The 12974-nt window shown below is 45.0% G+C and overlaps 1 protein-coding gene across 1 annotated transcript; it reads left to right on the top strand.

The window, feature by feature from the left end:
- The first annotated feature begins 3222 nt into the window (after positions 1 to 3222).
- snorc (secondary ossification center associated regulator of chondrocyte maturation) lies at positions 3223 to 12202 on the top strand. The gene is made up of 3 exons (XM_080907577.1): positions 3223 to 3710; positions 10872 to 11030; positions 11222 to 12202. Exons 1-3 carry the CDS (start codon positions 3365 to 3367, stop codon positions 11329 to 11331), a joined length of 615 nt encoding a protein of 204 aa, XP_080763703.1. The 5' UTR covers positions 3223 to 3364; the 3' UTR covers positions 11332 to 12202.
- The last annotated feature ends 772 nt before the right edge of the window (positions 12203 to 12974 follow it).

Genomic DNA, 12974 nt, shown 5'->3' with positions numbered 1-12974 from the left:
CAGATATGAAGATATGAGGCTCTCAAATCTGCAGCAACTGTGTGATGCTGTCATATGAGGAATGTTTCCAGCACCTTGTTGAATCTACTAATCTAACTGAAGACAGTTCTGAAAGCAGATGGGAGTTCAACCCAGTACCAGTAAGGTTTAGCTAATAAAGAGTCCATTTAATGTATTTTGCGTGCAGTAAACCAGACTTTTGCTCCTTTATTTCTTTCAATTTTTTCCCACATAAGCAGTTTTGTTTTTTTTAAATCAAAACTAACACTTAAGCCTCGAAAGTACAGTATCAAAAACAGCTTACTGATATTGAGGAAGTAAAACTGCATTTTCCCACAGTGCTGGCGCTAGTGTTAGTTACATGGTCAAGTCATATTTTTAAATCCACAAAGGGGAAATTAAAAATTCTCCCATAAACAACAAAACATTTTTTAGCACGTGCTCTGGAGAATCAACATGTGATGAGGAATGGGCTTCCCAAGAATGACTTATCAAAACACCACCGACTTATAGTGATCAGCCACAACACTAAAACTATGGCTGAAAAGAATAACAATCATCTTGTTCCAATGAAATGTTTTGCAGAAGTTACTTTGGCTGTGAATCTCTCGGCTACATATTACCACAGACCAAGATACACCTAAAGCACCTGCCACAACACAAAAACTGCACAAGAGACTTGACAAACAACCCAAGGTGTTGAACTGTCTTTACCTCCCCAGACTCAAGTTAGGTGCTCTGGTACAAGTTCAATCAAAATCAAAATTTATTTATATAGCACATATTAAAACAACAATGTTGACCACAGTGCTTCACAGTCAGTACTGTTCACAACATACATGATGTCCCACAAGCCCCAAAGGATCTGCTACCAAAACCTTGTTCAAGACACCACAGGACAGCCCTAGAGAGTTTTATTTTTCTGTTCGCAAGGAGATGACTAAGATTTTAACATAAACACAAAATCTTTGAACATAAACATTTTTAAAGTTAGTGTAAGTGTAAGTTTGCAGACAGGAAATACTGGAAAACTTGCAGTCAGCTCCAGCTTCCTCACGAGCAGCTGCAATGTTGAAGGGGAACTCTTTTGTTAATGGGCCTAAAATCTAGTTTACAAGCGACACAGGCTAAACACTCCAGTGACAAGAGCTTATTTAGGTAATGCAAATGCTGAGCGCCAGACTTCCCATGCTGTGAGCTTTGCTACACCTACATGGCCCTGATACCCAGCCTAGAAGCAGTTCTGCATACTTTCACCACAAGATTGGTGAACCTGAAGTCAGAATTACTGAGAGCACTGATGATAGGAAAGAAGCTGATTGGACAGTGATTGGAAGATACATCCCAATGTCAGCCATTAGTACCAGATAATAATCTGGTCGAACCAGTGGAAATGTAGGCCGGTTCTCAAATGACACTCAGGAGCCTGCTGGTGAGAAAGAGGAAAATGACCCCATCAGTACAGTTTGGGTTGTTAAACTGGTTCTGTTCTGAAAATGTGAAAATAGTTCCCTTGGTAATACTTAATAATTTAAGCACTTAGCATCTAATATTTAATTCAACAGTATTAAATGAGATACACCTGCTGACGATGTCATCATAGTTTGTGCTTTCTATGATAATCTGATTTTGTAGTTCCCAGAGGAAGCACCTGTCAGGTTTGCATCCAGCCAGAAACTGATCTGTGTTGTGAAAAAGCCCCTAAAACGACAGAGATGTGCAGTGATTAGGCTTGTTGTGTTGTTCTCAGTGACAAAATCAAATCAATATTCAAAAGGGTAAATAGGAACTGAAATGTCCTCATGCTACGTTGCCAGATTGTTGGCTACACCCATGAGTCATGGTCAGAAATTTATATGTGCTCATCATTGCCATGCGTGTCAAGATAATTTTGGCCTTTTCTTGATTTCTTTGAACTATTCTTTTTCCAGGGCAGAATGATTGGACAACATACATCTTTAGTGACTTTACAAAACAAGAATCGGGTGGGCAAGTTTGAATTTGTTTTGTATTTTCTCTAATCCTCACAGAGTCAAAGTATATATACAGGCTTAAATATATCTTCTGCTTGTGCTGTGTTAGTGTCTGCATATCATTGGATGATGGTAATCTTCCTGCCCCTGGCTATCATGAGTCTTGGTGAGACGGGTTTCCATGCCAACAGCGCCCTTGTAGCCTCTGGCGCCAACAGTAGCGCAAGTCCTTGGGTGTGATTGTGGTCCGCATCTTCGTGCCCGGAGTAGATTATGGTTTCACCTGAAGACGGTCTGGTCTGGCCGCTTCCGATCCATCGGGTCTCACATAGTCTGAGAACCTTGATGCTGTATCTTCTCATCTCATTGGCCACCTGCGCTGACTTCCCACTTTCGTTCAGGGTTCTGATGTTACAGGTCCCTATCCTGGTCTTGGCATTGGTCGTAAGAAGACTTGTCGGCGAGCTTGCTTTCACCGGCACGCATCATGGGCCCCACTGAAGAGGAGTCTTCCTGTCCAGGCAGTTGTCGGGATGTACTTGTTGTTGCAGTTTCTGTAGCATGGCTTTTTTTTAGAGGATGGGCTTGCTAGCCCCACACCCAACCCTCCTCTTTTCTCATCCTGGATTTGGGACCAGGCAATGGCGGAGTTGGCTCTTATATATATATATTCTCTCAAATCTTTTAAGAAGTGTGCTGAAGGTTCTACAAAATCTCTTAACTTGACAAGGCCAAGGCGTATTTACAGAAATTGAGCTATTTGGCTACAATGACCAGAGGTGGGTTTGGAGGGGTAAAGGTGAGGCTTTCAAATATAATAACACTTTACCAGCTCTCCAGCATGGTGGTGGTGCTCTGGGGTTGTTTCGCTGCCAGTTGTATTGGTATATTGCACAAAGTGGATGAAATAATAAAAGAGGACTACCTCCATATTCTTCACCTTCACCTCAAACCAACAGCTAGACGGGTGTTGGGGCTTCCAACAGGACAATGATCCCTAATACACATGAAAACTGTTTTTTGTAAATGATAGAGCAGACCACAAGTAAACCGACAGAAATAAAAAAATGACCTCACTGGTAGGTCGCCTAAGCAATTCCTGCAGCAGGTGACTTAACAGGAACGGAAGAAAAATATCACTGGGCCATCCGCCTGAGCGTACATGTAGAAGCTGGTATTTTATGAAGAGTCCGCCAACTCTTTGAAAGTGCCAGTTTGCTGAAGCACCCCTTTAAAATACTGTCCACATATTTGAAGCAGTATCAACAAAGATACTGTCTTTAGATTTTCTCAGTACGTAGTTTATCACTGACATCCTCCAGTTTGCAGTCAGATATTTCCTTTAAGAATTGAATGTCCAATAGAGGCCTGCGTGATGTGACCAGGCCCGAATGTTTACCTCTCACCCCAACTATGTGACTGGAGTTGTGGAGTGGGTGGGCCCCCGTGATGATGTGTTCACAAGGTCCACACTGTCCAGAAAATCCTGTGCACACCTAGTTCCACCCACCATCCCTCTCTCTCCTGCTTGCTTTCCCCTCACCTTTCTCCCTTCTGTGCTCCCCCGTACTCTTCTCCTGCTCCCCTCACAGACTCAGCTATTCGTTAAGAGACTCTGCTTGAGGAGTTTTTGGAGACGCTCGTCGCTTGCAGCCGCCATGGTTCATAACAGCAGCAGCATCTGCAGAGTTGCCCTGCTGGTACTCTTCAGCCTCCTGGTAGCCTTCGTCCATGCAGGTAAAACCTCTAGTTCTGAGTAACATATATATATATATGTATGTATATTTGTGGAATACATTTGTGGAATGCACAATAAAGATCACCTGGTTGCACAGAAGTTAATGGAGGTGGAAATGTTTCAGAACGAAACATGCAAAACCGCAAAGAAAGCATCAGCCTGTCGCATTTTAAATGTGGGCAAATTAATTTCTTACATTTTTTTAAGTAGGTCGAGGTGATTTCTTTACAGACACTGAGATAATTTCATAATCTCCATAAAGAAGAAAGTATTTTCTTTTATTATAGCTGAGCTTTTCTTATATATGAGTACATTTTTAGGGTTTTTAGACAATGTTGCCTGCGTTTCTCACAGCTCTCAAACAAAAAACTTTGTGTATTCATGTCATTTTTCCCACAAAGGCACACTGAGGGCCTGATGTGTGTGTCGGCGGCTTGATGTAAATGATGCAGTTGTGAGAACTGAGAGAGCTGTGAAAGCTGCTCTTTGACGAACAGGATGACTCAGTTGCTTTGCCTGATGTTCGTATGAAACTCAAACCCGCCGCCCTCTCACTCGAGCTAAGCTGAAGTGATTCAGCGTAGTGCTGGTTTGGATTTTGGTACCTCTGGAGTGCATTTTATGTGCGTGAAGAGAATTTAGAGATGGTAAGAAGAACATTTCACACAAAAACTGTTGGTTTTCTGAATAAGGGCTATTTTGGATTGACAATCTGAAATAGCCCTTGACAGATTGCCACATCACTGCTCTTTCTTTCACTTTCTCTTACCTCTGCCAGTGTTTCCTTGGAATATATCTCAGATTCACTCGAGAAAACCTCGGGAGACTGTAGACTGGCTCTCAGGCCTAGAGGTCAGAGTAGCAGTCAAGAGGGCAATGGGGCAACAAGGTCCTCCCTGTCTTGTATGGGAAAGAGGCAAAGAAAAATGTGTGACCTGTCACCGATTACACAACACCTACATATATTGTGAAAGACAAGTCTGCAGGAGTTATGACTTGCCTACAGCTTTTTACATTTTGTGGGCTGTTCTAACTTTGGAGGGTGCAGTTGCAAGGTGAAAGCATGTCTTCTATGCCTGCCAACACTGACGAATGAATGCTTTGTTGGATCACAGAGCAAAAAAAAAACTCCCGCCAGGAGAAGTGCTAATAAGGCCAAGTCGTCATGGCTACAGGTTGCATCTCTGCTGACTTCATATATAAATTTGCAGTGGCACGACTGCATTGTCATACAGCAGTGTCGTCAATTGTTGTCACAAGTCTTGACCACAACATCATCCAAGATGAGCGTGACAGGCAGCTTCATTGGTTGACTCAGCATAGGAAACACACAGAGAAATGTCAAATAAGAAGTTTAAGCAAAAACAGTGTGATAATTACTCACATACACTCAGTGTTAAAAATCGTAGCCTTGACAGTGGTGTAGTTGTGTAATGTGAAAATGGAAAACAAAGTCTCTTCAGGCTGTCCTTGTTTCAGAGTAAAATCCAAAACACACACCAATTGTTTTTCAAATATTTTACTGTGGAAAATGTGTCCACCTACTGTGGTATTTTAAGATGGCGAAGCGAGGGCACACAACACCACCGGTGTCATGTCTGGGCTGCATTACTTGTGGTTTTCGATGCTCTGCCAGGTTGCTTTACACATGCATTCGTCTGCGTGCTTTGTCACCTGTCTGACTTGTGTGAAATCCTGAGCAAGGAGGCCAGGGGCCCCAACAAATGGGCCTCTGTGCTTTTTAGTGTCTGAAATCAGCCCTGCCCACAGCCTGCCAAACGCGTAGCGAGTCTGTGCTATATAAGAAGAAAGGCTAACGTCTGGAGTTGTGTATCTTTAAAAAGAGAGAAACAAGCAAAGATTTTTTTCCACCCTGAAAAACGCGATGTACACATATGCACGCAGTGAGCGCTACTACTGTGAGCAGGAAACTGCACGTAAATGACAGATGCAGCAAATATGTTACAAATTAAAATTCATATATGTAATTTCATTTGATTTGTTAGAAGGTTCAAAAAACAAAATATCTTTTCCTGGTTCACACTTCACATGGTTAAATCGGACAGACAAAACTGTCATTTTATATATATAGCACACATGTTAACACAACTCAAGGCTGCTGTTGCTGTTTGTTGCTCTGAATGCTCTGTGGGCTTAAAATGAAAATAACTTCTTTCTAAAACTCATTTTTATTTTTAGAAATGAAAACTCCTCATAGCACTGGTGCGTGCTGCTACTTTCAGAAAACAGTGCGAACTTGCTCTAACAAAAAGGTGAACAACAAATAAGATGTCCAACGTCAGAACTGTTTCACAGGCACTTCATTATATATATATCAAAATGAACTGTGCTGGTTTTTTAATGGGAGTAGTACAAACTGTGCCATGATGTGCCATTGCAAAATGCAGCTCTGTGAGACTCTGTAGGTATACCTTAAAAATCATAAATGCTTTATAATGAATTATTCCATTAACTATGAACTAATTATGCACTCGTGTATTGCAGTTTAACAGCTAAATGTTGTGCATGAATGGTTACAATATCAAAAACTCTAATAATATAAATCCAAACTTGACTAATTATCACAATAACAATCACCACGTTAATAGAGATTATAATCCATTTATAAGAAAACCATTGGAGTGGTCATGTGAAAGAACTGTGAGTCCAAACATGCTGAGGCACAGACAGTAGATAATATTTTTTTTCTCTAGTGGCTCCCTGACTAGATTCAAACCCTACCTCATGGAAACAAACCCAACGGAAAACATGTTATTATTTTTTTAACCTTCTTATTAAATCATTCTGTCCAGAAGGTGCAGCCTTTCACACATAGAGAATATTTAATAAACAAGTTTGTTTGACATCCAGTGCCCAGCCACTGGCTGGCTAGAGCCTGTCTGGTTGTTACTGGTTGCAGCCTGCTGCCCTGCGTGACCGCACAAGCTGCCTTTTGTGCCCTCGGCTGAAGGCCTCATTGATGCCTGAGCTGGCCACAGGCCCGGGCCTCCAAACCTTCAGCCAGCTACAGGACAGGAAGCTGCACACAACTCTGAGTCAATACTGACATCAGGCTGCGTATCAGAATTTCAGAGATACTGCCGCTAACAAGACATGATATGATGTGCACTAGTTTCAGTAATTTTGTCGTGTTTTCCCTTCTGTTAGCAACTAAATAAGGTGCATTTGAGCCTGAAATAAGGATGAAGGAGCTTCCTGAGGGCATCAAAGGCCACAAAGTAAATATGTAGGGTCAAATAGCTGAGTGTAAATATGTTTGCATTACGGTTTTTTGGTATGCGCAGAGTTGAGGACAGAATAATTGAATCTGTGAGGGTCTGAATGGGTGGGCTTGTCTACATCGAGCTTATTTTTTAAGCAGAGATGATGATCAGTTTTTCCCCCTCTAACTTCTAAAAAACATCTGTACAGCTGTTCGATTGCCAAAGCTGTTACCAAGCCGTTAAAGTGGTTTAAACTCTCCAAGTGAGCATTTCCTAAACTCTAAAAATTGGTTAGGAAACACAAAAAATTAAGTCCAGAGAGACATCGTGTTTTTCTGGCTACTGCAGCAGTGTGAAAAGTCTCAGGGTGACTACATGCTCAGAGCAGAGGAATGCCAGACAAAGAAGATTTGGGATGGAAGGAGAAGAGACGACTGAAGTTGAGAGCAGAGTCGGCAAATCACTTCATCTCCTACAGGATGTTTGTTTGTTTGTTCTGTTTAAGATTGGCTGAACCCTTTTGGGGGAAAAGAAACATGTTGAGAGACTCTACCTGGACCTCAAACGGATAAAATGTTCATCTTCTACAAAGAGATCTTTATACCCAGACCTGAGCTGTTAACCCAGTGAGACAAGAGAGACGCTGTTGGAGTCCTTACAGAAAGCCCCATGCATGCAGTTTTGCATCCCAACTAACACAAAGACAAGCAGGTCCGTTAGCAAACCTGGCGCCTCGTCAGTGAAAGACTCCATCCATCCATCTTCATCCGCTTTATCCGAGGCCGGGTCGCGGGGGCAGCAGCCTAAGCAAAGAGGCCCAGACCTCCCTCTCCCCAGCCACCTCCTCCAGCTTATCCGGGGGAATACCAAGGCGTTCCCAGGCCAGCCGAGAGATATAATCTCTCCAGCGTGTCCTGGGTCTGCCCCGGGGCCTCCTCCCGGTGGGACATGCCTGGAACACCTCACCCAGGAGGCGCCCAGGGGGCATCCTTGTCAGATGCCCGAACCACCTCAGCTGGCTCCTTTCGATGTGGAGCAGCAGCTGCTCTACTCTGAGCCCCTCCCGGATGGCCGAACGTCTCACCCTATCTCTAAGGGAGAGGCCAGCCACCCTTCGGAGGAAGCTCATTTCTGCCGCTTGTATCCGCGATCTCGTTCTTTCGGTCACTACCCACAGCTCGTGGCCATAGGTGAGGGTAGGGACGTAGATCGACCGGTAAATTGAGAGCTTCGCTTTTACACTCAGCTCCCTCTTCACCACGACGGACCGGTGCAGCGTCCGCATTACTGCAGCTGCAGCCCCAATCCGTCTGTCGATCTCCGGCTCCCTTCTCCCATCACTCGCGAACAAGACCCCGAGATACTTGAACTCCTCCACTTGGGGCAGGAACTATTCCCCGACCCGGAGTGGGCACTCCACCCTTTTCCGGCTGAGAACCATGGCCTCAGATTTGGAGGTGCTGATCCTCATTCCTGCTGCTTCACACTCGGCTGCGAACCGTTCCAGTGCGAGCTGGAGGCCCTCACCCGATGAAGCCAACAGAACCACATCATCCGCAAAAATCAGAGATGAGATTCTGAGGCCACCAAAGCGAAAGCCCTCCGCCACTTGGCTGCGCCTAGAAATCCTGTCCATAAAAATTATGAACAGAACCGGAGACAAAGGGCAGCCCTGGCGGAGCCCATCACCCACCGGGAACGAGTCCGACTTATTGCCGGCAATGCGAACCAAGCTCTTACAACGGTTGTATAGGGATCGAATGGCCCGTAGCAATGGGCCAGACACCCCATACTCCCGCAACACCTCCCACAGGACACCCCGAGGGACACGGTCGAATGCCTTCTCCAAGTCCACAAAACACATGTAGACTGGTTGGGCAAACTCCCATGCACCCTCAAGTATCCTGGAGAGGATAAAGAGCTGGTCCAGTGTTCCGCGACCAGGACGAAAACCGCATTGTTCTTCCTGTATCCGAGGTTCGACTAGCGGACGAACTCTCCTTTCCAGCACCCTGGCATAGACTTTCCCAGGGAGGCTGAGGAGTGTGATCCCCCTGTAGTTGGAACACACCCTCCGGTCCCCCTTCTTAAAGATGGGGACCACCACCCCGGTCTGCCAGTCCACAGGTACTGCCCCTGATCTCCACGCAACATTGCAGAGGCGTGTCAACCAGGACAGCCCTACAACGTCCAGAGCCTTCAGGAACTCGGGGCGGACCTCATCAACACCAGGGGCTCTACCACCAAGGAGTTGTTTAACTGCCTCAGTGACCTCGCCCTCGGAAATTGGCGGGTCATTCCCCTCATCCCCAGACTCTGCTTCCTCCTCGGAAGACGTGTCAGTGGGATTAAGGAGGTCCTCGAAGTATTCCTTCCACCGCCTGACAATTTTCTCAGTCGATGTCAGCAGCGCTCCGCCAGCACTATACACAGTGCAGGTAGAACACCGCTTTCCCCTCCTGAGACACCTGACGGTTTGCCAGAATCTCTTTGAGGCCGTCCGAAAGTCTTTTTCCATGGCCTCTCCGAACTCCTCCCACACCCGAGTTTTTGCTTCAGCCACTGCCCGAGCCGCATTCCGCTTGGCCTGTCGATATCTGTCGGCTGCCTCCGGAGTCGCACAGGCTAACCAAGCCCGATAGGACTCCTTCTTCAGCCTGGTGGCTCTCTTCACCTCTGGTGTCCACCATTTGGTTCGGGGATTACCACCACGGCAGGCACCAACCACCTTGCAGCAGCTTCGGCAATGGAGACGCTGAACATGGTCCATTCGGACTCAATGTCCCCAGTCTCCCTCGGAATGCTGTTGAAGCTCTGCCGGAGGTGTGCGTTGAAGAGCTCGCGGATTGGGGCCTCTGCTAGACGTTCCCAGCACACCCTCACTACGCGTTGTAGTGCCACGTGCACTTATGGACACTCTTATGTTCGAACAGGGTGTTCGTTATGGCCAAACTGTGATTAGCACAGAAGTCCAATAACAAAGCACCGCTCGGGTTCAGATCAGGGAGGCCGTTCCTCCCAATCACGCCCCTCCAGGTCTCGCTGTCGTTACCCACGTGAGCATTGAAGTCTCCCAGCAGGACAACAGAGTCTCCAGCCCCCCCCCCCCCCCCCCAGGGACTCTAAGAAGGCTGGGTACTCCGAACTGCCACTCGGCGCATAAGCGCAGATGACAGTCAGGACCCGTTCCCCGACCCTAAGGCGCAGGGAACAAACCCTCTCGTCCACCGGGAAAAACCCCAACGTACCGGCAGCAAGCCGAGGAGATATTAGAATACCCACCCCAGCCCGCCGCCTCTCACCAGGGGCAACTCCAGACTGAGACAGAGTCCAGCCCCTCTCCAGGAGACTGGTTCCAGAGCCCAAGCCATGCGTAGAGGTGAGCCCGACTATATCTAGCCGGTACCTCTCAACCTCACGCACTAACTCAGGCTCCTTCCCCACCAGAGAGGTGACATTCCATGTCCCCATTGCCAGTCTTGGCAGCCGGGGGTCAGTCCGCCAGGGCCTCCGCTCCTGGCTGCCACCCGGCACACAATGCACCCGACCCCTATGGCGCCTCCTGTGGGTGGTGGGCCTGCGGGAGGATGGGCCCATGTCTCCTCTTCGGGCTGTGCCCGGCTGGGCCCCATGGACTAAGGCCCGGCCACAGACGCTCGCCCTCGGGCACCCTCCCCGGGCCTGGCTCCAGGGCGGGGCCCCGGTAACCCTATTTGCCATGGGAGACCCTACCAGGGGGCAAAAGCCCCCAGACAACATAGCCCCTGGGATCCCTGGGACACACAAACCCCTCCACCACGATAAGGTAGCGATTCAAGGAGGAGCAGTGAAAGACTTCAGTAAGAAAACATGCAATCATAGCTGATGCAGCACATCAGCCATGTCTTTTCTTTTTTTTTTTAAATAAAAGCTATCCTTGTTGTCCTTTTTCTGCAGACACTGTTTTAGACACTGCCCCAGCAACTAGGGACAACCAAGACACCGTGTCTGGAGATGAGCCACCCAGCGACACCACCCCCAAAACCCACTACTTAACAGACCATCCCTCCACCATCGACTATGATGATGCCACAGAAGTTTTCAACGAAGAGGAAGGTAAAGTTGTCCCATTTTTGACTGATCAACATGCACACAACCACCAAATAAATTTTCTTTCCTAATTGTGTGTGTGTGTATATATATATATATATATATATATATATATATATATATATATATATATATATATATATATATATATATATATATATATATATAAATAAATAAATATATATCCCTTTGTGCAGGGGCCATGGGGCCAGGGGCCATCACAGCCATAGTTATAGCAGTCTTCCTGGGAGCATCTGTCCTCCTCGCTCTCATCGTCATCACACTCAGGAAGTTCACCGCCTCCTAGAGGAAACACATATGGTTTATATGTGTGTGTGTGTGTGTGTGTGTGTGTGTGTGTGTGTGTGTGTGTGTGTGTGTTGGTAAACCATGACTGTTTGTGTGCCTGTGTTTCTCTGTTGCTTCTCAGTTCCATCTTTGAACTCCAGGCTCGACCTTTGTGTAAAACGTGTCTTTTGCTTTGCAGAAAATTGTGGCAGGGTCCTTAACTGACTATTTGCAGGTTTCCTAAATACTCAAATTGTTGCTCAAACACGTCCACTTGTTGCTGAAGGAACCATCTTAGAAACTGGCTGGCTCTTCCAGTGCAATGCTGTAGCACATTTGTCACTTGTGGGTTGTTGTTTTTTTTTTTAAACATGTTGTTTTCCAGTCATTTCAATGTTTCGCCTTTCTTCAATACATGATTTTGCTTCTATGTTAGCAGGAAGTGTTTGTGGTTATGTTTGTCTGCGTCTTACTTTTCCAATCAGTGAGAAATATATTTGAATTTTTTTTAGCCGTACATGGAAGGTTTTTATTGGTCTTTCTCAGTAATTGTACCTGAGTAATTTTCAAAAATATTTCCAAGGTGTCACCGTGCAAAAGTTTTCAAGTTTGTATTAAACCATTAACAAACATTTGTAGAGTCAAATTAAGAATAGAACATCTTTAAAAGGGGCTTTTTCAATGAAAGTAAACAGACGTGTTGTTTGTACCTGCAGAGCAAATATGCAGTTAGTGCTTGGATGAATGTGCCTTTTGTCTTTGCATGTTTGTGTGGGTTTTTTTGTCTCTCTTTTTTTGCAGGAGGAAAATTAGTATAGTATATTATGAGATATTTTTCTGTACAACCCAGAGTCCTCAGTCATACAGCTGGATGCTGCCATTTTATCATCAAGTCAAAAATTATTAAATCATATTTTAATAGTTTAATGTGTGTGTGTGATTGCACATGATTACTGAATTAACTGTAATTTTTTTTCTTTTAGACATTATACATTTTCGTGTACAGTTACAGACTGTATATAAAAGATGCGCATTTGGGTTTGAAAATTGAAGCCAATTCATTTGGGCTTTAAAGCTGTTTTCTTTATATTGGCCAACAGGGCGCCATGTATCTGATTGCTAAGATGAAGTCAAATTATTTGGGTTTATAAGGAAGGGACCCCACTGGTCCCTCTGTGTTTGACTTCAGTAAACACTTTCCTGATCGGTTTGTACTTAGCTTTCGCTCATATTTACCAAAACATTCACTTTGTAAATTATGGTACTATTTAGATATATAAGCATGATGAAACATGGTATAATCCGTGGCACCTTGTGACTAAAAAGTCATAAGTACCATATGGGCAAGCAATGTCCTTCAGTTCTTATTCACTGCTTGCTCATCACATTTAGTTTCAAAAACTAAACAAGGCAACTGGAAAAAACCTCCTTGCTCAATGCTTTTCATAAAACCAGACAGTGACTCGCATCAGAAATTATTCAATTTTAACTTTTACTATAGAACTAATACTGTTATTTCTTCTTAATTCAGAATATTAATTTTAAAATGTGATATGTGTCTTTAGTAGTTAGTAGTCATCCTGTACTATAGTATATCGTCTTTCACTTCTGATGTTTAAAAAAAAAATCGGGTCAGATGAACAAATAATAAACAAATAATAA

Source organism: Rhamphochromis sp. 'chilingali' (assembly GCF_963969265.1).
Source record: "Rhamphochromis sp. 'chilingali' genome assembly, chromosome: 16".
NCBI lineage: Eukaryota > Metazoa > Chordata > Actinopteri > Cichliformes > Cichlidae > Rhamphochromis > Rhamphochromis sp. 'chilingali'.
The sequence above is the reverse complement of the archived record's forward strand: the minus strand, read 5'-3'. Positions and strand labels throughout refer to the sequence as shown.

Bases quoted from the DNA above. Each gene is read 5' to 3' on its own strand.
- snorc (XM_080907577.1), top strand. From the start codon at position 3,365: ATGTTTACCTCTCACCCCAACTATGTGACTGGAGTTGTGGAGTGGGTG. The intron at 3,711-10,871 runs GTAAAACCTCTA...CTTTTTCTGCAG, and splicing joins GGTAGCCTTCGTCCATGCAG to ACACTGTTTTAGACACTGCC. The intron at 11,031-11,221 runs GTAAAGTTGTCC...CCCTTTGTGCAG, and splicing joins AGTTTTCAACGAAGAGGAAG to GGGCCATGGGGCCAGGGGCC.